The sequence below is a fragment of the Candoia aspera genome, chromosome 1 (assembly GCF_035149785.1).
Source record: "Candoia aspera isolate rCanAsp1 chromosome 1, rCanAsp1.hap2, whole genome shotgun sequence".
Classification (NCBI taxonomy): Eukaryota; Metazoa; Chordata; class Lepidosauria; order Squamata; family Boidae; genus Candoia; species Candoia aspera.
Genome location: NC_086153.1, coordinates 157,242,204 through 157,266,441, shown reverse-complemented (window position 1 = coordinate 157,266,441; position 24,238 = coordinate 157,242,204). Strand labels below are relative to the sequence as shown.

The 24,238-nt window shown below is 40.6% G+C and overlaps 1 protein-coding gene across 1 annotated transcript in view; it reads right to left on the bottom strand.

Annotated features, from left to right (window-relative positions):
* Positions 1-895, bottom strand: part of PCSK2 (proprotein convertase subtilisin/kexin type 2) — a 110,534-nt gene extending 109,639 nt beyond the window's left edge. The window contains exon 1 of the mRNA XM_063316474.1: positions 457-895. Coding sequence (XP_063172544.1) covers positions 457-639 — 183 coding nt within the window. The 5' untranslated portion in view covers positions 640-895. The remainder of the gene's footprint in view (positions 1-456) is intronic.
* Positions 896-24,238: the final 23,343 nt, after the last annotated feature.

The following is a 24,238-nucleotide window of genomic DNA, read 5'->3' as shown; positions in this document are numbered from 1 at the left end:
AAAGTGTGAGCTTCAAGGAATGAATTGTGTAAACTGTTGTAGCTCCAAGCATAGACATAGACATCCAACTCCCCTCCAAAAAACTGTGCTAAAAATATAAAGGAGGAGCCATTTAGATTAGGGACAATCAGCCTCAAACAGGAGTTTCAAAGAACTCTTCTCTAATCTTTCCTGAGCAGTAAAATGCAGACACAGATCATGCCAACTTTGCAGAACAAATCCATAAACATCATGCAGAACTAAATGGTCTGGGGAGGGAGAGAAAAAGAAAGAAAGAAAGAAAGAAAGAAAGAAAGAAAGAAAGAAAGAAAGAAAGAAAGAAAGGAAGGAAGGAAGGAAGGAAGGAAGGAAGGAAGGAAGAACGAAAGAACGAAAGAACGAAAGGAAGGAAGGAAGAAAGAAAGAAAGAAAGAACGAAAGAACGAACGAACAAACGAGAGGAGAAGGGGAGCTTACCTTCCTGACCCCATTAAAGCCGTATTCTGCAGCAAGTTGCTGGGCTTCTGCTTCTCCCCCTTTGTGAAACTCAACGAAAAAATGATTGGTGTAGATGGCCCTTTGAGATGCAGAGGCAAAACGAAGGAACCCCAGTAAAAAGAGGCCAGCTATCTTGCAGCAAGGAACAGTGCCTGTCTTCATGGCTTTTACGGACAGAGAGTGCAAGGCAATGTTCGTGGGCTCAATAACGGGAATAAAGATAAGCGAAGGATAATATGGATACTGTAGGCTGAGCTGGACGGGGGACCGGTCAGCGGGCAAGCTGCAGGCAACCAATTAAACGGTGCTCCGCTTTAGTATCTCTCAGCCGCGAGAAGAGGGGAATCCGGTGGGCTGGCAGCTCGCGGAATTATTCCGAGGGGTGCGTGTGCGTGTGTGCGTGTGCTGCCAGATCTGCATTTTTCAGCTCCTCCTCATCTATAATACAGCACGACGGCGAAAAGAAAGCGAAGTGAGGCCGCAGGGCTGCCAATCACTTGGAGGCAAGAGAGAGCGCGGTCCTCCTTCTGCCTCGTAGCAGGACGCCCTCTTCAGCTGGCTGGGGCTGGGGCTGGGGCGGGGGTGGGTGGGGAGGGAGAGAGAGAGAGGGAGAAAGGCGTGCGCTGAGCAGAGGCAAGCCTGGCCGCGCTTAACTGATTCAGCACCCTGGAGAATTCCTCCATTCCTCAAAGCGGGAGCGAAGCGGAGAACAAGCCCGGGCGGGCGGCGAGGGGAGCTCCCCTCCAATCCGCGGACGAGTTCTCTTGATTTTGTGGAACTAGAGGCAAGGCTGAAAGGCGAGACGCCCGGTCCGTCCACAACCCCCGGAGCGCTGTCGGCCCCAGGATCGGTATCACATTCCTCCAGGGTTTCTACTACCTCCTGAAATCACATGCTCGCTTGGCTCCCCGCTTAGATATATTTGGAATTCGGCTCTGTTAGCAGCTTCCTTACCTTCAGGAGTGTAGGTTGCTCTCGCAGTTCATCAGCTGCAGGATGACAGATGGAAATAATGCATAACGGATTCATCATGATTATCGTTTGAAATCCCTGTTAGCTGCCTTGAGGGAAATGCATTTGTAAATAAAAACAGGGAAACAATTATTCATTGGTCTGTTAAAAGGAGTCAGCGCATTTTACTTTTTACTCATCTCAGCGGTTCTTTGAAGTATAAAGCATTCGAGGCTTTGGTTCTCCCTCTAACTCACTAGAATTTAAGAATCTAGAAAAAGAATTTAAGGAGGTATCTGAGATCAGACTAGTGGGTGGAAGAGGAATTCCTTGGAACTGAAATTGGCTAACTTTTTTATTCTTCTGGATTTCTTTTTCTTTTTCTTTTTTTTGGTAGGAACTTAGTCTGGGCTTTTCACAGATTCGCTGTTGAATCTATTATCTAAGGCTTTCTCTCTTTCTCTCTCTGTCTAGGACTCTGGGCCATTAAATTGGTGAGCTGGAAGCTGGAGAATTGTCCAGGCTCCCCCCTCCCCTCCTCCTCCTCCTCCTCCTCCTCCTGTAACTGAGACCAAGAGGTGGTTCAACAGCCATTGGATCAGTCCTACCATTAGGTGGACCTCAGAGGTTGCTGGAGATTGCTGTGGGAAGTAACAAGAGTTCTCTCAGACCCCGGCCATTCTTTTCTATTGGAGGACAAGGCTGTGGGTGCTTCACAACACGACAGAAACTCCTTAAACTAGTCTGCTGTGGCAAATATTGTCCCACTGCTACTGTCCCAGAAGTATCCAACTCCCATGTTTTCATTATGCCCTATATGCACAATTGGAGGGGTGGAGCGTGTGACTAGAGCTTTCCCAAGCAGCTTATCATAGACACTGAAAGAGCTATTTAAAAACGCTTATTCCACAGCAAGCATTTCAGTAGATTATTTCCCAAGATCACTGAATTATTTTAATATGTCATCCAAGTGGAGAAGTGAGTTCAGGTCCAATTGATTTTCACTGTTGTGCACATCTTTAGATTTCAAATATATCCAAAGCATTTATTGTTTCCCTTACAGTTTAGCCCAAACAACTCCCATGGCAGCTTACAAAGATCAGGACCAGTAGAGAGATAGTCCTGTCCTCAGGTTTATAAACTAAAAGTCGTGACCAGCTCGGCTGAGATGTAAATGGTTCAGCTAGCTTGAGGAAACGGCTGCAAAGAGATGATGGCAGAGGGAAAGGCTGGAGCATATCTCTACTCTCAGGTTTCCTAGCTAGCCAGCCATTTGAAACTGAGTAGCAGAGAAATGCATCCAGTTCATGGATGCAAGCATGTGATTGTCAGAAAAAACTCAGCCTAAAAATATTTCAAAGTCCAAATACAAGCACCTGTGACATGTGCTGATACTTACCAAATATGGAGGACAATCCAAACAAAAATGCGACCAGGAATTCCTAGCTTAGTTCATGAACAAATTCTTGAATGATTAGTCCTCAGTTAAATAAAAAAGGAACATCTTTCTACAGTTTCTTCAATATGATTTAACTGTAATATATTGCTATTAAGATATCTACAGCCAGCTCTGGATCAGCATCATGGATGGGGAGATGTAAAGAGTTATAGACCCAACATTGAACACAAAACCAAAATTGGCAAGTTAGGGCTGGTTAGTTTGATTTTACAACTGGATATTTAACTCATGTTTTTTCAGTGGGAAATAATCATGGCATCAGCTAGGACTGCATTCAAGACCAGTTCAAAGTGGAGATGTTTTGGAAGGAAACATGCCCAGCGTTCAAGCCACCCAACATCTTCTCTCAAGTATATGCAGATATTGAAAAAAAGGGAGTATTATTTCAAGCTACAGCCTTAGCTTTTTAATAAACGGTAATCCTTAAGGGCATTTAGAAAAATAATTTGAATCTGGGGTCAGAATCTTCAGCATATCAAGACAGGACAATCTCTCTCTCACTTTCTGTATGTGTATTCATTCATTCATTCATTCATTCGATTTCTACAGCTGCCCTTCTCAGCAAGTGACTCAGCGCAGCTTACAACAATAAAAACTATAAAACAATTAAAACAATTTCAATTAAAAAAACAATTAAATTACAAAATAAATATACATGGCCACCAAGTAAGCAGTGCATAGATGTTAATATAACCAAGAAACAGGACCATTCACACATTCAGGGCCCCAGACCCAGGCACATAATCAGGACTTCACAGCCTTATGAAAGACCAACAGGGTTGGGGACATCCTAATCTCTATAGGGATAATATTCCAGAGGGCAGTTGCTATGGCTGAAAAGGCACACCTTCTAGTTCCTGCCAACCAACATTCCTTGGCTGATGGGACCCGCAGCATACCCAACCTACTAGATCAAATTGGACAGGCAGAAACAACTGGGAGAAGATGGTCCCTTAGGTGACCTGGTACCAAGCCATGAAGGGCTTTAAAAGTAACAACCAGCACCTTGAATTGCACCCGGAAGCACACCAGCAACCAATGCAGCTCACGTAGCAGTGGTGTTACGTGCGTCGAATATCTGACTCCATTTACTACCCGTCCAGCCGCATTCTGCACCAGCTAAAGCTTCTGAATGCTCTTCAAGGGCAGCCCCATGTAGAGTGCATTGCAGTAATCCAGATGGGAGATCACGAGGGCATGAGTGACTGTGAGCAGAGCCTCTTGGTCCAGGAATGGATGCAACTGGCGCACAACCCAAAGGTGTGCAAAGGCCCTCCTAGCCACGGCTGCCACCTGTTCTTTCAGCAGGAGCTGTGAGTCTACGAGGACCCCCAGATTGCACACTGGGTCTATCTGGGGCAGTGCCACCCCATCAAGGACCAATTATGGAAAAACCTTGTCATTGGGAGGCCCACAAACCCAAAGCCACTCAGTCTTGCTTGGGTTGAGTTGAAGCCCATTGCACCCCATCCAGGCCCTTCAGCCTCCAGGCACTGGGTCAGGACATCCACAGCATCACTCAGGCAGCCAGGGGTGGAGATATAAAGCTGTGTATCATCAGCATATTAGTGATATCTCACCCCAAATGGTCAGATCGCCTCCCCCAGCAGCATATTGTAGATGTTTAATAGGAGAGGGGAGAGAACTGAGCCCTGAGACACCCCACAAAGTAGAGGACATGGGTGGAAGGTCCCCTCCCCCATCAACACTGATTGGAACCAACCCCGAAGGAAGGAGGAGAACCAGCACAACACTGTGCTGCCCACCCCCAACTCCCAAAGCTGGTCCAGAAGGATACCATGATCGATGGCATCGAAGGCCGCTGAGAGGTCAAGAAGAGTGAAGATGGTCGCACTGCCCCCATCCTGCTCCCACCAGAGGTCGTGAATGCAATCGGTGCTGTCTCAGTCCCATAAACTGGCCTGAACCCCTGACTGAGAAGGGTGCAGAGAATCCACTGGATTATTATGTGTGAGCATTGTCTTTTGCTCCTGGAGGAAAGGCGCAAATAAATAAATAAATGCATACATACGTAGACACATACAGCGGCCAAGTATGCAGGTTGTAAGAGATTTTACTGATATTGCTAAATGCAGTTAAAACTTCGTTATCTTGAACAAGAAGATATTGGACAAGTGAAACAGGAAAGCTAGCATTCTTGTTCCTTATACAGCTCATCAGTCCTTAAAATATTATACATCTCCAACTAGACTCAGTGGGATTTGTGAAATAGATTTCACTTGGCAATCTCTTTCAGTTTGAACCCAGCTGGAAAGAGATGTAAACTCCACTGAAGAGAAGTGTTATCAGTTGTTTGGGCCTCCTTACTGATGTTTCACATGGGCAGAAGGACTATTGCAAGTCAGCTGAACTCGAGAACCATTCTAATCCACCAATATCACAGTCTCACTGGTTCTCCAAAAAACCAGAAGTGTGATGCTTGACGTTTTCCCCACGCGCAAATCTCCAGTCTTGCAAATATAATACTATTTTCTGCTCCAAAATGTCTGTCAGTTCCACTTTCCTTTTGCTTCTCTCCTCTGGTCAAATGAAAGGACTTTAAAAAAATGAAGAAGGAAGATAAAGATATTGTGGCAGTCAAAAGTAGTGGATAGAGGCCGGGATGGCTTGAAGCAACGCATGATGTTTGGAGTCCGTGCTGCTCTCAGAATTTCAAGAAAGGAAAGGCACAGGCACAATCCAGGTTTTCATGGGGATTGGGTCAATGATGAAAAAGAGCCACCCTTAACCAGTTTGAAAAATACAAATGAATAGAAATGGAAAAGGTACTTTAAGATGAAATGAGAGGTTTAAAATAAAAGCAATTACATTTCTCTAAAAATAGTTAAAGCCCTATTTTTAAATCATTTTTTAAATTTTCTCTAAAAATTCTGCTGGAGGTCAGGTGTCCTTCATCCTCATTTTGCTTAGGAACTCTTCATTTTGTAGGGTGGATGTCATCTTTCTCTCTTTGAATTAGGAACATGCATTCCTGTGAAATAACTTTTTAAATAGATCCCAGAACTTGTGGAAAGCATGTCATCAAAAGAAGGCACAAATTATTCTCAAGGTCTAGCAGGAACAAAGCAAAAGTGGATACATCTAATATACTTTTCACAAAATCAGGTCCATCAATATCTCCAGGGCAAGGCTGTTTCATGAGGAGGGTGCCATGACAGAGAAGGCACATTTCCAAGTCCCCACCAGCTGACATTGTTTCACTGAGGGGACCCAGAGCATGCTCACCCTGCCAGATCCTGTAGGATGGGCAGAAACCATCAGGGATAGGCGGCCCCACAGGTCACCCGGCCCTATGCCATGGAGGGCTTTATACGACATCACAAGCAACTTGAATCGCACCTGGCACCACACTGGGAGCCAGTGCAGCTCATGCCACTGTGCAGCTCATGCAACCATTTCTGCCCATGCTACTACCTTCTGGACCAGCTGCAGCTTTCAAATGCTCTTCAGTGGCAGTCCCTTAAATGCACTGCAATAGTCCAATCAGGAGGTGACCAAGGCATGAGTGACCATGAGCAGTACCCCCTGATCTAAGAAGGGGTGTAACTGGTGCATAAAGTATATTTGTGCAGAGGCCTCCCCAGCCAGAGTTAAAGATGGCAAATCACTAGATACTTTGTAAAATCAGTGGAGACTTACTACATCGCACTGGATTATAATCACCTGCTTCACTGACCCCTGGTTTTCCAATCCCTCTTCTTTTCTTTGCTCTTTGATTTAGTCTCTACCCTCCTTTAAGTGGATGTATGTACCGGCCATGAATTAGGAATATTAGCTGTTCAGCTCACATTATCTCCCCAGTGAGGAGAGTGCTTCCTGTATTTGATGTAGTGGCCTCTAGTCCATCAGATCTTTACTGAGTTTATGTAATCACATTGTACCAGGAAATCTCACCAAGTGATGTAGGAGGGCTTGCCTTACCAGTATACCAGTTGTGGGAGCCTTGGGGCAAGAAATAATTAGGGTTTGTTTGTTTGTTAGGGTTGTCTTTTCACCTCCAGGGAGAAGTGCTTGTTGGATTTCTTGAATGACATTCAAAACAACTTGATCAACCTTGGTTATTAAGGGGAAGCCAGTGTAGTGTACTGGTTAAGAAGGTGGATATGAATCCAGGTTGAAGTTTCCATTTGAGCACAGAACTTTTTGAGTGACTTTGAGTGACCCTGTGTTGGTCACCCTCCCACAGCCTAATCTACTCCACTAGTTTGCAGGTGCAGGAATACAGCTAGCAGAGCTAATTATACACACATACATGCATGCATGCATGCATGCATGCATGCATCTTGACTTGAAGGGATAGGCTTGGTTATCATACTTTAGACATCCAAGTATCTTGGGCCAGCCCTGGCATTTCAAATTCAGAGTGAAAATCAAATACTTGGAGAGAAAGAGAATCCTATTATTGCCAATTCACTTTTGATTTCTCAACAGGCAGGCCTTGTGCATCTTTGTTTCTGAACAGTACAAACATGGCATTATTAAATTCAAGGCTGAAACTGGAATCAATTTTGCATGGCTCATGTAAGAGTAAAACTGGATGAGCGCTATTGCAATGAAAGCCCAAAGTGTCATCAAAAGCATTTGGGGCTCTTTTTTCCTCTGAGCTCCCCAGGGCAGAAACTTAAGCTGCCTAAGCACTATTCATGAGCAAGTGAGAAAGTGCTTTTTAAAACACTGGAAATGGGAACATTCAGATGATCTGGTTTTCAGGTATGAAAAATGAATTTCACAACGTGTTCAAATAAGCATGGATTTTTTCCTTAGATGCATTTTTTTTCCTGAAGTACCTTCTGAGATAACTCAGTGGCTCAGCTGTCAAGTAGGTACAGCGAGTTCCAGGTTGAGTCACCAGATAGGCCACATCAGGAGTAGCTGGCTTCATTATAGCATGTCCAATTAAAATGTCGTTTGGGGCATAGCATGAAGGAAGCCATTATGTATTGTAAACCATTGTTTATGTTTTAGTTTCATATGAGAACCCAGGCAGTTGTGGAAAATTATTGTTATTGTTATTGTTATTTGCAAAGTAATCTATAATTGAGAGCCAGTTTGGTGTAGTTGTTAAGGCATCAGGCTAGAAACTGGGAGACTGTGAGCTCTAGCCCCCCCAAGACACAAAGCCAGCTGGGTGACTTTGGTCCAGTCCCTCTCTCTCAGCCCTAGGAGCAGGCAAGGGCAAAAAACCTTGCCATGAAAACTGCCGGGACTTGTCTAGTCAGTCTCCAAGAATCAGACATGACTGAATGGATTAAAAAAAAAAAGTCTACAATTAGATTCACAGTCAAAGACTGGTGAAAACTTAATAATTCAAGTCCTGACCAAGGACCTAAGAATTATTAAGTTAGCATCTGAGGAGGTAGGCAGTTCCAACCAGAGTGGGGGGTTTTTTTGGTAAAATCAGGGTGTTCAGGTCTGATAAATTCATAATTTCCAAATAACAAGGGAGTCCTTTAGGTATTGCTCCAAGGGCTCCAATCACAATTCGTATAACAACAGATTTCTTTTTCCATAAGTGTTCAACTTCGATCTGCAAGTCCCGGTATTTTGTAATTTGTTTCCTCAATCCTAGCATTACTCGCTATAGCAACATCAGTGAACCAGACTTTCTTCTTTTCAATGAATGTAATAAATGAACAAGGTGCCTGTCTGTTTGGATTTTAAAGTCCCGTAAGTTCTTAACCTGCTTGTTTTCCAAAACCTTCTCAACTTGATGGTCCCAGTAGTTCTTGCTACATTCAGATCCAAACCTCTGGCAAAGTTTCTAATGAATAATTTTGGCAATTGGGTCATGATGCTGCTTATAGTCAGTTTGTGAAATTTTGCTGCAGCCACTGGTAAATTGTTTCATCCTTTACACTACAAAGGCGACATTTACTTGTTTCTTAGATTATGAATTTTTGCTTTCGGCAAAGCTTGTTCTTGAGCCACTAAAATAAAGCCTTCAGTTTCTTTCTTTAACACTCCTGATCTTAACCAGCTCCATGTGGGTTTTTTTATCAGCTTTTCCTTCTACAAGCATTGACCATGCATTGGCTTGTTCTTCCAATTAACAAATCGGTTTTTGATTGTTTCTTTCTATACTCAGCCTTCACCTTTGTTGTTTTCAAAAGCTTTCCTTGATTGACTTCCTTCAATAAGGGTTCTTTACTTTTCTTATATAATCATTTAAGCCATGTTTTTCTTCCTCCAGTTTGTTTCACCTGTAGGAGTCCTCTGCCCCTTTCACCTCTGGGCAAATACAACCAATCAATATTACTTTTTTGGTGTAGAGTGTGGTATAGTGCCATCAGTTTTCTTGTTTTCCAGTCCAAGTTATCATGTTCCATCTGGGTCCAGTCAATTATTCCTGCTGTATATCATATAACAGGGACTGCCAAGGTATGGATTGCTTTGATGATGTTTCCACCATTTAGCTTTAATTTCAAATTTTTTCGAACTCGTTTAATATATATGGCAGAATTACTTTCCTTGACTTGGTTCTGTAATAAACTGGGAGCTTCCAAAACTCCCAAATATTTGTAGCCTTCTTCTGGTGATACTGCCTTTATCAAACCTTTATTATCATGCTGTCTTCCATCATCTTCAACAATTTTGCCTGCCTTTATGCTATGGTTGCACACTTGCTGATGCCAAATTGCATTCCAATATCTTTGCTGAATACTTTTGTGCTTTTTAGCAAGGAATCCAGTTCAGCCTTTGTTTTTCCAAATAGTTTTAAGCCATCCATATAGAGTAAATGTGAATTTTTTACTCCTTTTTTAGCTAATCCATATCCACATTTTGTCATGTTCAAAATTGTTGTCAATGGGGCCACTGATAGTATAAAGCGTAAATGTGATAATGAGTTTTGAAAAATTCCACATTCAATTTCAACTTCTCCTAACTCTTCCCCATTAGCCATCAGCTTCATTCCCCAAAACTTCTTTGAAGTATTCATAAATTGCTGAATGTTTCACAGAAATTTCCAAAAATTTTGAGGTATTTCTCAATCCAGCTATGTGGAATAGAATTGAATGCCTTTTTATAGTCTATCCAAGCCATAAACAAATTTCTTCTTCTTCTTCTTCTTCTTCTTCTTCTTCTTCTTCTTCTTCTTCTTCTTCTTCTTCTTCTTCTTCTTCTTCTTCTTCTTCTTCTTCTTCTTCTTCAACCAACTTGTCAATCAATTCCTTCATTCCCCTCAAATTTTTGCAGCACCCCTTTTCTTCTACAGGGAGTAAATCATTCCTTTCCAGACAGCTATACATTTGATTTGCCTGTAAGTAGCTTGTACATTTTTGGCAAACAGGTTATGGGTCTGTAGTTTCCAGGCTCATTTCCCTTCTCCTTCTCCTTCTGAATTAGGAATGTCCTTCCAGTTGTTCTTCATTTTCCGGTGCTTCCAAAACTCTATTCATCCGGTCTGCCAGTCTTGAGTGTAGACTTGTCAGTGATTTTAGCCAGAATCCATGAAGTTCATCTGGTGCAGGAGCACCCCAGTTTTTGACCTTCTTTGATGGCATTCCTACCATTTCCTCAGTTATCCTAATGACTTCCATTCTGGGTACTTTCACTGTGTTTCAACTTGCTTGATCCATGTTACATCCTTATTGTGATTCCTGTTGTTTTCCCTCAAATTTGTCCAAAGTTTTAGGGCTTTGTCAGGCTTTTCATTATTTGTGATTGATTCTTTCCCATTTTCAAGGGTTTTGTAGAATTAATTCTGATTTGCTGTAAACTGAATTCTGCTGGACTTGGATTATTCGATTGTCATTTCGTTTGATCTTCTCTGCAGTAGCCATGACGTTTTGTTTCAGCTGTTATTCAATCTCTGCAATTTCTTTGTTATCCAGGTTGTACTTCACACATAGGCTAGTTTTGATTGTCTTATTCTTCAAATTTCCTTGCCTCAAATTCTTCAAATCACTCAAATCCATGCAAATTTTCTTTATCTTCAATTCCAAGTGAATTTTCCTTTTAGGTTTTCCCTTCTTAATGGTTTCATTCCTTTGTATTTTAAGTCCCAATTTTTAAAATAGTTACATAGGCTACATCAGCTGGTTTGTTTGGGTCAATGTTTCAGTTGGACTAATTTTGACAGCTTCATTAATATTTTTCACTATTTGAGCTAAAGTTTTTTTGTTAATTTGATTCAGTTTTGGCAAATGCATTCTTTCAGCTTCTTTCATTCAGTCCTTAATTTTCCCAACTAGTTCTTCATTAGCGTCATGCAATAACGCTTGCAATTCTTTAGCCACTTCAGTTTCTTCTCCTTGTTGTTCTTCATTAACATGAATAGTCTCTTCACTTTCTACTGTTTGATGCTCACTCTGCAGATTGGTATTATTATTAGTAGTTCTGAATAAACCTGAATTTTGAGTTGCTTGTTTTTCAATCACTTCCAATTCAGCATTGATAAAGAACTTGTGTTTCAAAATTACATGCCTTTGGTCCATAAGTCTCTGCTCATTAACCTCTAAATCTGGATATCTTTCTTTCCAAAGCTGATACATTCACTTTTGAAATCCATGTTTTGATGGTTCTGATTGGTGGCAACTTTCCATAAATGAGTAGTTTTCTTTTGACCAAATTCTTCACTTTCAATTGCCTTCCAAGAGCCTGTCAGCTCCATGCCCTGGTTGCCTAGCAGAGGGAGCTGAGCCCTGTAGCACATTTTTCAATGAATGCCCAGGAGCTGTAGTATCCAATGCAACTCTTGTTAATCCAGGCGACAGTCGATCCAGCATGAAATTTGAATTGCATATTCTCACCATATTGAATGGAATTTTTGGAACAGATTTAGTCCAACTTTTCAGGTAAGACCTGTCTGATATGGTTACACCTGTTCAGCATAGCCCTTAGCATTCCTAGAGCAGACCCCTCCACTACAATGAGGTACTGTTCCTTTGGAGGGGATTATTATTATTATTTCCTGTCTTTTTTTAATATTTGGTCAACTCAAGGTGGTGAACATACCTAATACTTCTGCCTCCTATTTTCCCTACAACAACAACCTTGTGAGATGAGTCAGGCTGAGAGAGAGTGACTGGCCCAAGGTCACCCAGCCAGCTTTCATGCCTAAGGGAGGACTAGAACTCTCAGTCTCCTGGTTTCTAGGCCAGCATCTTTACACTATACCAAACTGGATCTCCTTAAATTAAACGAACTATGGCTTAGTGCTTGTGAACCCAGTTGGTGGAAATAATAAAATAGTAGATGAACTAATGGTATAAGAAAGTTTCCATGTTCCTGAGAGGGCAAGGTCTCCATGTGTTTTTATCTCCTCTCATAGAGATTGATTATGGGGGTGTACAATTGCCTTTCTCCAGCATGTCTTGAAAATAAAGATAGCTCGTGACCTGAAAAGCTTTGAAAATATGACTGGACAGCACATACCTTCTTGCTTTCATCTTCATACATCAAACTGTGTATGATGCATCACATCTACCCAGGGGCAGGCACAAGGCCTTAGTCATATCTTTCTACAAAAATATCCATGGCTTACTGATGAGAGAACCTTTTTCATTAAAGTGAGTTCTTTTGCCTCATTAATAATTTTACTTCTTGCTTCAGCTTTTTACCAATAAGTTAGAGAATGAGTAGTAAGATTTTTAAAAAAATGTATGAGGCATGTGAATCCTCCTAGAAGCAATGACTGGGCTCAAAGCTTTGGTACCTACCCATTTATTGGTGAGACTGTGAGATATTTATTTATTTATTTATTGTTCAAATTTAATTACTGCCCATCTCCCCCAAGAGAGGGTTGCTTATTTCCCCTTCATGCAGCCTTTAGCATACAGAAGTCAAAAAGCTCCATTTTTCTCCCCCACTATACGTCTGGGACAGGAAAAAAGAATCCTTTCCCCTCCAAAATTTCAGTGTTTCAGGCTACCATTGGAGCAGAACCAATGATAAATAAATGGCAATCCCATTTGCATTGGACAGAGGTACGTACAGTAAGAGCTAAGAATAGCCATGCTTTTGAACCAAGAATTGCCAGCAGGAGGTCCAGACTCCTAGAGGGTTGCTGAAAAAGACGATATTGGGGTAAAAGGACAAGGAGCTGAATTGTATGAGACAGTTTCCAGAATCCCTTATTAAGATTCAGGCATTGGGGTGGGGGTTCAGCACATATTTGTAAGATCACTTTGATCAAGGAATGCCCTTCTTCTCTTCCTAACCTTAGGGGTTGACAGAGGAGGGAAAAGACTTCTCTATACATTCTTAGATGAACCTGGAATGAAATTAACCTTCATTTTGTGAGCAGAAAAAGCAGCTATATTTCTGGAAAGGAAAACAGTATTCACAGCAACATGATTGTAAAGCAGATTCCTGGCTTTTAATTAGCCTCCTCTTTAGGTTTTAGCTGCCTGGGATGAAATATACAAGCACTGTTTACTGCTGTGTGGGCAATGTGAGAAAAGCTTCACACACCCCCACCACTTCATAATGCATCAACCTCTTCAAGTTCTATGATTAAATATTGCCAGTCTTTCACTGGACACAGCCATGGATTGGATGACCTTCAAGGTTCCTTTCATCACTGTAATTTCTACATCTACCAGTGACCCACATTTCCTGCTCCTTCAGATAATTTGGACCATCTTTCATGTTTCTATTTGTCTGCAGAGTTTCCTCCCAGATCACTTATTTCAAGGACAAGCAATCTTCCAGCCCCTGGGGAGGGCACTTGTTTTCAATTTTATTTTGACAGCCAAGGGATGCAGTGGGTGGAGGAGTGATGCAATATGGTAAAACAAAATTTGTGGAGGTAGTTTCTTTCTTAAAAGAAAAAAAAACTTAAGGGCATGCTGTCCCTATTCCAGAGGTGTCTGCAACATTTTTTGGCCTTGATTGGTGTTAACCTTTTCTGAGTTGCTCCAAAGCCAAAGTCTCCTCAAATCACACTCAAGATCAGCAAAATCATATATGAAATCTTGTAGAAAGTTACCAAATTTTCATTTTCATTGTAAGGACAGAGACTACTCTCAGGCAAACACTGTTTGTTCTTGTTTTTGTCTTTTTGCAGAACATTAAAAGGAAATCCCGCTTTGAAAGTTTCAGATATGCAACTTTTTCAAGAGCACTAAATTTCAGGGAAATTACTTCTAGGAACTAAAGTAAGTTGAGCGATGCATACAGTTTGCACCCACAGATTCCCTACCCCTACTCTACAGGACATCACACCCCTTTACTTTTTCAAATCTCTGGTGCAAATCTAAGTTTGTTTCACAAAGAGCCTTAGTTAACTCAACCCCCCCCCCCCAAATGGCAGGTTAGAAACAATAAATCAGACTGTAACATGCTTTCCTTTGGAAGTTTAGAATTTCCAAACTTTGGAAGTTTCCAGAGCAGCTACAAAGTGGGAAGAACCAAGCTTCCATGTTTGGAGAATTTGTGAGGGGTTAAGGGGCATCAGTTTTGCCCCTTACACCTTCTCCACAATCCCAGGCTCTCCCTCAGTTGCAGGACATTTTAGCCCCATGTTAGTACATTTGCAAAATTCAGACTGCAGACTTCTCAGCAGAGATATCTGCCTTTAAAAAATGTTCTTGTAATCTTTAAAACATTGTATATTTTGATTATGTTACAGAATGATGATAATTCTACCTTCACAACCTGTTTATTTGACATGCAAATGATCTGCTGCTCCTCACATTTTAGTGGTACCAGACACACTTGCAAACTCAAGTTACAAACTCACGCTGCAAATTCTCTATGCAAAGCATCAGTTTTAGTGTACACTAAAATAATGTGCATGGCATTTGCTGAGTCAGAGACTGTCTGGGCTCTTTATTTGCTTATTTGCATAGTGACTAATTATTAAATTATCATGCAACCCCTCTAAAAAGGATTGCAATTATGCAATCAATATTAATAATAATGTTAATATTTATCCACCCTGCACAGGAAAACAAGACATGGATTTTCTAAAGCAGAAAATACATTCTATATTCAGCAACCTAATCCTTTTTTAATTTAATTAGTGTGAGCATGTAATAAAACCATGTAAGTCTGCAAAAAACTCCAACAACGAACAAAGCCACCAACCTTTAGAGCAAGCTATATCATTAGTTGCTCGAAAAATCAGTGCCCTTGGACCTTCAAAGGACAGATGCCATCTTTCCGGACAAAGTGCCACACGGCTTTGCCATAATTTGTCAGCACTATGTCATTACAAGGCTCATTATCAGAACTGGTTATATTTCCTTCAAGGTTAAGTGAGATAGTGGCAATTCAGTTTGTACAAGGGCAGTAAAAAGAAACAAAAGAAACAAACAAAAAACCCAAGTAAAATAGAGCTGCATGTTTTCCAAGAGTCTGAAAAGATCCTGAACTGTGAAAGGAAAGGAAAGGAAAGGAAAGGAAAGGAAAGGAAAGGAAAGGAAAGGAAAGGAAAGGAAAGGAAAGGAAAGGAAAGGAAAGGAAAGGAAAGGAAAGGAAAGGAAAGGAAAGGAAAGGAAAGGAAGTCCTCTTGTTCATATACCGTATTAAATGTTCACAGCTGTACAACAACCTTTTGCTTGCTTGCTTGCTTGTTTTCTAATGCTATGCCATATTATCTACATGCTGCAGTAGGAGCTGTGCTACTGGGATGTTTACTCATTTATAACTGCGTATTTATCCAATTCCTTCCCAAAGAACTCAGTTATATTTATTTAATCTTACAAAAACTTTATAAAGCTCAGATAAGGGAAGAGGGCCTGCTCAAAGTTACTGTGGTTCTAAGGGTTGAGTCCTGTCAACCTGAAAGTTAGGGGTGTCCTAACAACCAGGAAACACACTGAGACAATGAACTGGTCTCTAATATTTATTGCTAGTACTTAACAGGAATCCTAACAAACTGAAGAAGCGTGGGAAAAACCCAGACATATAACTCCCAAGGGTTAAGGCGGTCCCGATCTGTGTCTCTTTGAATGGCTGAACAATTCCTCAGTGCTACGCATGCGCTTGACAGTCTGGATGGGAGCCCCCTGCTCGCCATCCTTACTCATGACAAGGGGCTACCTCAAGATGAAGCTTAACTCCAGGCAAGAGTTCCAGTAAGTGGGCTTTGACTACCTGGTAAACTGACTGCAAACAGTATGTTTCTCAAATGCTTAAATCTTCCCACTCTTTTTAAAAATGCACAATATAGAAAAAGAATATTTCATGGAATCTTTCTCCATGATGTCCTAATGTTCTATGCAGAGGGAATCTCTTTGTATGGAGCCCTGAACATGTATCTATTCAGGTATAGCTTTCAAACTTCAATGTCATCTGTACCTGAGTGCTGGATACAACCTATCTACTGAAATGTGTGGAGGGCCCAAAAATGTATGTGCTTTAGGATTCTTCAGCCCTGACAGACTCTTTCTGAAATAAAACAGAATGAAAACTGGATAAATATCCCAACTAACATATGCCATTTCTTAAATAGGGACTAGATTGTTTGTATGCATGCATTATGATATGGGCCAAGCATATTCCTAAGGGCATCAGACACAAGTCAACCGGCAAATACTCAGCCCAAATAAGTGATAGGTTTGGGTGAAGACATGAAGGTCTGACTTCTTGAGATTATTCCTCACCCCTTCCCCAAACACAAAGCAATGGTCCCCCACGCCAGTCTAACATCCTATGCTTTCTTAGGCAGTCATGTGTAACATCCCACCTACCCCTCTTTTCAGATGGTAAGACCTCTTACTAAACTGTAGCATAAGGTGATGGCCTACTAATTTTATTGGCCACGGAACATTATGAAAGAAAGAAAAGTTGCCTTAATATAATGGAAGCCCAGTTACCATCTTTCAGGAGATCTGCCATCCATCTCCAGGATTCTAAAGCAGTCATTCATATATGAATTCCCCAATACTATAAAGCAAGGGTGATGGCACTTTCTCTGATAGCACTGCCTGTTCTGTTATTGAGTCTACCTACTGCTATAGTTTGACTGTGAGCACATTTTGTCTGTCATTCTTACCTGCCTCTAGTCACCAGGGAGTAGACAGCAGTTTCATAAGGATGCAGCTGAGAAGCACAGAAAGGAGAGATTTCAACTCTCAGTCCTGCTCATTATCAAATGTGAATCTATGCTATGCTATGCTATGCTATGCTATGCTATGCTATGCTATGCTATGCTATGCTATGCTATGCTGTCATCTGGATAGATACACCAACAAAACACTCTTAAAAGTACTATGGTTTTTCTAAGCCACAATATTTTAGATTTTACTGAATCATTCCAGTTCTGGATCCAGTTATTAATTGCTGTTATTTTCACTGAACCAAATCATTAGCTGACCATGCTCTCCACCATGTCCCCAACCTAGTTCATCCTCTCTAGCCATCAAAGGCATCAGATAACAAGTGGCCATTCTGCAGGAGGAAGCTGCATAATCATAATGTGCATCTGCATGATCAAGTGAGACAGGACTTGGCCCAGTTGATTGGGACTGATCTCAAAAAGGGCAGATCCTGAAGCCCTCAAGAAGCTGGGTGAACTGCACTCTTCTTTTCAGTTTACACAGCATATCTAAGGAGGTTGAAGTTATTTCAAGCTTCCACCCTGCTTCTCCAACCTTCCCAAATGCATGATCTGAATTAGTAGTCTACTCACATATGAATCATGGAGATTTAGGGTCTCCTGGAGAATCTCAAACAGGATGAGAAAGGTTTGTGCTGGTTTTGAACTTTCTATAAAGTCCACACAAAGATTTAACTTGAATAATTATTATAAAGAAAGGAAGACTGGGTAAACACAATGGCAGAAAGAGAAAAGAGAAAATTAAAGTGTGTATGCATGTGTGTGTGTCTCAATTTTCCTGCTACTCAAGGAGGCCCTCTGATGGATCTTCCTGTATGTCCCTGAAATCTCAAAGCCAGTCCCAAGAACGGGGGGGCAGGGGGGAATCAATCCCAATCAAGTAGGGCAAGTTCTGATGAAGGACTGATTTTCACTCACTTGATCATGCTGTCTATACTGCTTCATACTCAAGGTGTAGAACTAATATGACTGAATTCTTCTGCATATAAAACATAAAGTAATCCCACATAGAAAACTAGTATTTCAAGGAAAAAAATGGTTTCAATTAGCTTGCTTTCTTACGTGTCAATTTTCTACATGCAAAAATATTTATTTGTTAGGATAAAAGGTCATTCTATCATCCAAGATCCTCCCCACGGGCTCAGAGTGATACCCTGTATGCACAACCAAGAGCTAATACTATGAATTATGTGGATATTTTGAAATACACTAGAACTTAAGTTCTAAAAAAAGACTAGTAGATTTGGTAGCCCCTTTTTCATTGAGACTGCAAGTTTGTAAGCAGGGGATCAGGGCGAGGAGAGGTAGGGGACAAAAAAGTTAAGTTGATGGCCCCACCCAACGTTTATGTATGTATGCAGGGGACATTTAACTCTTCCTTCTTTAGCTGTGATCCTGATGAATATCCCTTCCTTCAGTGCAATGCTATAATTGACAATGGAAGAGAACTTTATTTGCTGTAGGTACAATTAAGTTCAGTGCTATCTAGTGATGAAATTGTATAAAAAAGCTATCCACCAAGTTTTTTTCTTCCTATTTTCCATGAGCCAGGTAATGTTAATAAAAACAAAGAATGTGATTATGCCGATACTGAGAACCATTATCTCTGTCCATGTCTCTTTAACTATCTTCAGTCGTGGCTATATCCATATAGCACATCAAAGCAATTTTTTCCTCTAATTCTCTTCTTTCTTTCTGCAAATGGCTGTCAATGTTGATGAAAGAGTATTGTTTAAAACTTAATGCTGACTTAAATATCGTATGTAACTGCTAGATACTGCACATCAAGCTTCAGAGTTCTGGTAATAGCCAGCCCATTTGTGGAAGAAATATAGGGAAATGGCAAACAAAATGGAAGGCTCAGTAATGTAACAGTGAAAGCGCTATATTTATTTTCTTACATCAGTGTTCTGATCACCACCAACAAAAGGGAGCGGCATTCCATTATCTGAAGCTTGACATTTAATTTCTGATACATGAGCAGGGTCATGGAAATAACAAGGCAGATTATCTTGGCAGCTAAAAATGTTATAAAAGGTTGGCTGTTCTTCCCAGAGCCTCTCTCTGCCCCAACAGCTTCCTATCATATTGCTATCCTTTTTCAATGCTTACACGTTGGTGAGAAAGCTGTATTGTATCTGTTTTCCACAGATTGTAACTGAATCTCCATGTGCTTGGTTTGCTCATGCTATCTTTAGCACTGACTGAAATCTTTAAGAGCTGGGAATGGCATTATCAATATCAGACAATTTAGATGTGCAGCCTCACTGGGAGAAGACTGGTTGTATCAGCCAAGGCTTCCATATGAAGAGAAGGGCCCTAACTGTTCCCATTTCTAAGTGGATGGGCTCTCTTCTCTTTTCCTTCTATGGTGTACATCACAGCTAGGTATTCAGTGAATGCTAACAACAGCTGCCAAGGCAAAGAAATGTCATCTCATGCCACAGGTTGTGCAATGAATCTGAACTGAGCCTTTCTCTCTTTTTTTCTGAAAGTGCATTCCAATTTGTATTATCCTGAACTGATCTCAAAAATAGTAACCAGCCTCTCCTACCACATGGAATACACCCTGTATAAGACTCAAGGGGAAGGAAGAATCATTTGCAAGGACATTTCCCCAGCATACAGTATGTTACTCCACTTTTCAGGCCAGCTCTCAGATCTTATGTTTGAAAACTAGGATGGAACTCAGTGCAGCCTGAGCAGCACTGAAGCCTACTGTTACTGGTTTTTACACTTTAAGACTTAAAACAGCTTTGTTATATACTCAAGCATATCTGCGTTCTCTGCACAGCAGTCCTGTAGGATGGGTCACTAGACCAGGCCCACAACTAGGGTCTGTGTCACCCGGGGCAAACATGGATTCCGTGCCCATTTTGGCACCCCCCAGCACTCATTTTGGTGCCCCCCAGCGTGGCACCCAGGGCACATGCCCCACTTGCCCCCCTGCCAGTTGTGGCCCTGCACTAGACTGTTCTACCTCTCACAGATGTGTTCAGTGAGGTCCAAGACTGAGTCTACCCATTGGATTCTCTCAAAGTGGAAGGCATTGAAAAGGACAACCTTTTCCTGCTGTGTTTGGCTGTAGGTCCTCCTGAGCACTCAGGTATTCCTCTGGCTCTGCTTCTTCTTTGATTCTTATTCTGGATTTGTTCTTCCATCCAAGTCCGGCTATGTCTTTTGGTCCTGAACTTTTACCATCATCCTACCCCTGGCTCATTCTATGGCTGCTTGTGCCCAGCTGTATCCTGGCTCACTATAGATTGCTGTCCATCCAGAAAACCAAGTTCATGAACAATGTCCCATTTTATGTTTGCTGAGGATAGGCCTCCTTTGGCAGATAAAGTCTGCAGTGTTCCCTTACAGATCTAGATCTAGACATAGTAATTTTCTCACCAAATCATGAACATTTCCATGTACTCTAGTTCTGCCTCATAAATCTTTTGAGAGTTTGTTTAACTTTTTTGTGTTGTTTTACTGCTGTTAAAATTTTAGCTGCAATTGAGTAATAGATAAAAGTATGGCTTTTCTTAACAGGAAGAATACAGAATGGTGAAAGCATAAATTACAGAGGCTCAGGAAATAAATAAGTTATCTGGGCTGAGTAAATCCCAGCTTGGCAGCTAATTTGAAAAGAAGCAATCCCTTGAATTGGAAAAGTCTGTACAGTGATCTCATCCATGAACCTTCACTCTACTGTCTGTTTTCAATAGTATGTGGCTGCCTAGAAGCAGACCACCGGCAATTATGGGTGCACTGTGATAAAATTAAGGTGAGGGAGAACTGGAGAATAAACAGCTGACTATTTTAAACGCTCAAGTAAGCCAACAAACCAAAGCAGATGGTTCTTCGGGTCTGTAAATCAGACATACTCATGTATCGCTATTGCACAAACAAAAATATATTCATACCCATCATACTGCTCCCTTTCATGCAAAGCAACATTGTGAAAAGCGCAGATCAGGAATAAGTAGTAGTAAACTAAAATAATTAAAGGCATGCAGTAAGAAAAGGAAAAAAAAAATAGATCTAAAGCCTAATTTACACCAACACCCATATACCTCTCCATGTCTTTCTATTCTTGAAAGCCATCCTTGCTCCTGCTATGTCCTATATCTTCATACACTGCTTTTTGTTCTGTTGCTGAGGATCTTATCCTTTCAACCATAATTTTCTCAGTCTCCCCCTTCCTCTTGACACTTCCACTTTTCTTTTTTATATTTCTTTTGATGTTTGATCCTCATTCATTCTTCCTATATAACCAAACCATTCTCAAAGTACTTCTTTGCTATCGTTCACTTACCTTTGTATTCAGTCCATATTCACTCGGCAGCCATTCCTTCTTTGACCTCTCTTACCTACCCTGATGTGAGAGAGGAATCTCACACAGTCAGTGACAAACAGCATGTTACCCATTCTGAGCATACAGTAGCATAAACAATGGGCAGATGAAAACAAACTGCCCCGCCTACCAAAAGGGCAACAAAGCATTATGTATACATTTATCCATAAATCCATTAAATAACCAAAGGGACATCACACATCTTTGTCTTACTCCTTCTTCAATAATTTTTGCATACGCTTTACTTCCTTCATGTACTGCTGACATCACATTGGGCAACCAACCTTCAATGCCATACTCAGGCAGAACAATGCCTTATTTAATCCCATTCACTTTATCACACACTATCTCTAAAACCAGAAATACACAATAAACCTTCTGTCTCACATTCATACATTTCTCAACAGCCTGTAGAATAGCAAACATCTGGTCTCTACACATCCTATCCTGCATAAAACTGCCATGTATTTTGGCTCCTTCTCATTGCTTGCACCCCTTCAGTCAGAGTCCTGCTAAATACCTTCCCAGGGATATGTAACCTATTAACTCCTCTGTAGTTTTTGCCTTCACCTGTGCTACCTTCCCTTTGACCAGTAGAACAATAAAAACATTGTTCGACACAAATGTCTTTTTCATACATTTATGAAACAAGTCAGTCACTTCATAAGCCAACCACATCCATTTTTTTCATTTCTCTACTTTCTCATCATTTTTGTATCTTCATAATTCTCTCAATCTTTCATTATAGTCAAATCAATCATGCTTTTAGATTTATATTCATTCCTTTGCTATTTGTTCACATTAATAGACACACTTAAACCATTTTTGTCAAAACAAGCAGACTGTTTTTTTTAAACAGAAACTCACTAAACAATTACTGGTTTTCTTTATTCTTAGGTCCAGTAGCTTTTATGCATTATCTCATCATGTGCCTTCTGATACATTCTTATTACTTAGCAAAATAACATTTTTCTGTGGATCATATTGATTTGGAATATTGCATAGTTTCCTCCAGAACTGCTACCTGGTTCTTCCATTAACACCACTCACATGGAGTATTCTATTTAAACAAAACAATGGTCTTGTGTTTTAAATTAAATATATTTCTTACAACCTAAAACTGAGACTGAGCTGGTGTGGTACGTGGTTAAGGCATTGGGCTAGAAACCAGGAGACCGTGAGTTCTAGTCCCACCTTAGACACAAAGCCAGATGGGTGATTTCAGGCCAACCACTCTCTCTCAGCCCTAGGAAGGAGGCAAGGGCAAACCACTTCACTGACTCAAAGGCATACATACACACAACAAGTCTAACTCATCAATAATATGTTTTTTTTGTTTATTGGATAATTCAGTGGTTGTTTAAGACAGAATGAGTGTCAGCTTTTTTTATTCTGAAGATCTGATGTATTGGAGTGGGCTCTGACAGATATGAATTTGACTTCTCTTATGACCACCCCAATCTGGGTGAATATTCACCCTAGGAAAAGAAATAAGTTGTAAAGGTGTTTGTTTGATACTGAATTATATATTGAAACCTGGGAATTGATCAACTCACAAAGAACTTTGGATTTACCAAGTTCAGAGTGTAATTAAAAAGATAAATTTATATTTCTAGAAAAAAAAAAACCCAACCATTCTGAACCTAAAATCCTAAAACACATAAAGAAAGGTGCTCACTTTAAAAAAAAATTAATAGAAGGGAAAGTGATCAATAGAATTCCTTGTGGATAACATTTACCTAATTGTTTAAAAATGGAATAGCTTTTTATAATATATCAATGTAGTTTGTTGCTGGTTTTTCTCCAATTTTTCTTCATTTTCCTTGTATGATGTGTGTATGGATATAATGTTTTTTTTTATCAATTTTTGGTTTATTGTAACAATCTTTTTTTAAAAACTAAATCATCGTTCATAGGAGCACAATGCACAACTGTCTTCAACTTATTGATTCCTACTTTAATACATATCCACAACTTTCTAGAGCACATCTTTTCATTCTTTCTCACGTACACTGTAGTTCTTTATTTCATAATTAAATCTACTCTTTCACTTCTTTGCATAAGTTCATCAACTCCACTCCAAAAAGTCAGACTACCTTTATTCAGCTCTGTTATTTCCTTCCCCTTTCTCTTAGTTTCACAGACATACAATAAACCATTTTCCCCACTTCATCTGTCAATTCATGCTCTTTATTCTTCTCATATTCCAACTCACAATTTTCCATATGCCACGGTCATCATCAGATGGGCCCATAGGTATTGACTTCCACTGCTTTATGTCTTTGGTCAATTGAAGTTATCACATAATAGTTTCTACCAAGACAGAGAATGTGTAAAGTAGATTAGCAGCCTTAATCATACTTCTGCCACTTGCAGCATTTCCTGCTAATGGTAAAGTTGGGACATATATTAACCAACATGCCATAAGTGCAACTGAAGCCCAGTTTGGCCCCATGCATACTCACACTTGCAAGGCAGTTTCTAGGTGAGAGAACCTAGCTTCTATGCAAGCCAGGATCTCTAATCTACAAACTACCTTACAAGCAAACATACTGTTCCTCACATCCCACCAACTCAGAGGTAAAAGCAGTGAACCAACATATAGTCATGATTATTCTCACAACAGCTATTGGAGTAAGAAAAAATACAAAAATCTCTACAACATGTTAGTAGAAAAGTGGACATTATTAGTACAAGCCAATGCATCCATGTTTCCCAAAACAGACAGAAGGATTTCAAGTAATGGAATTTGTCAGAAATGTTAGAGAATCTGGGGACTACATTCAAATGTTTTGGCAGGAAACACATGCAATTCTGCAGTCGCGGGTTATACACCTTGGCAACAGTGGCTTTGCATAAAATGAAAACAGCAGCTCCAGATAGGAGGTACTTGTCCCAATTGTGGCAGTGAGTTAAAGAATTAAACTTCACCTCCCTATATACCTTATTGTTCTGGAGCTGCACTGACAGGCATTCATCTCTT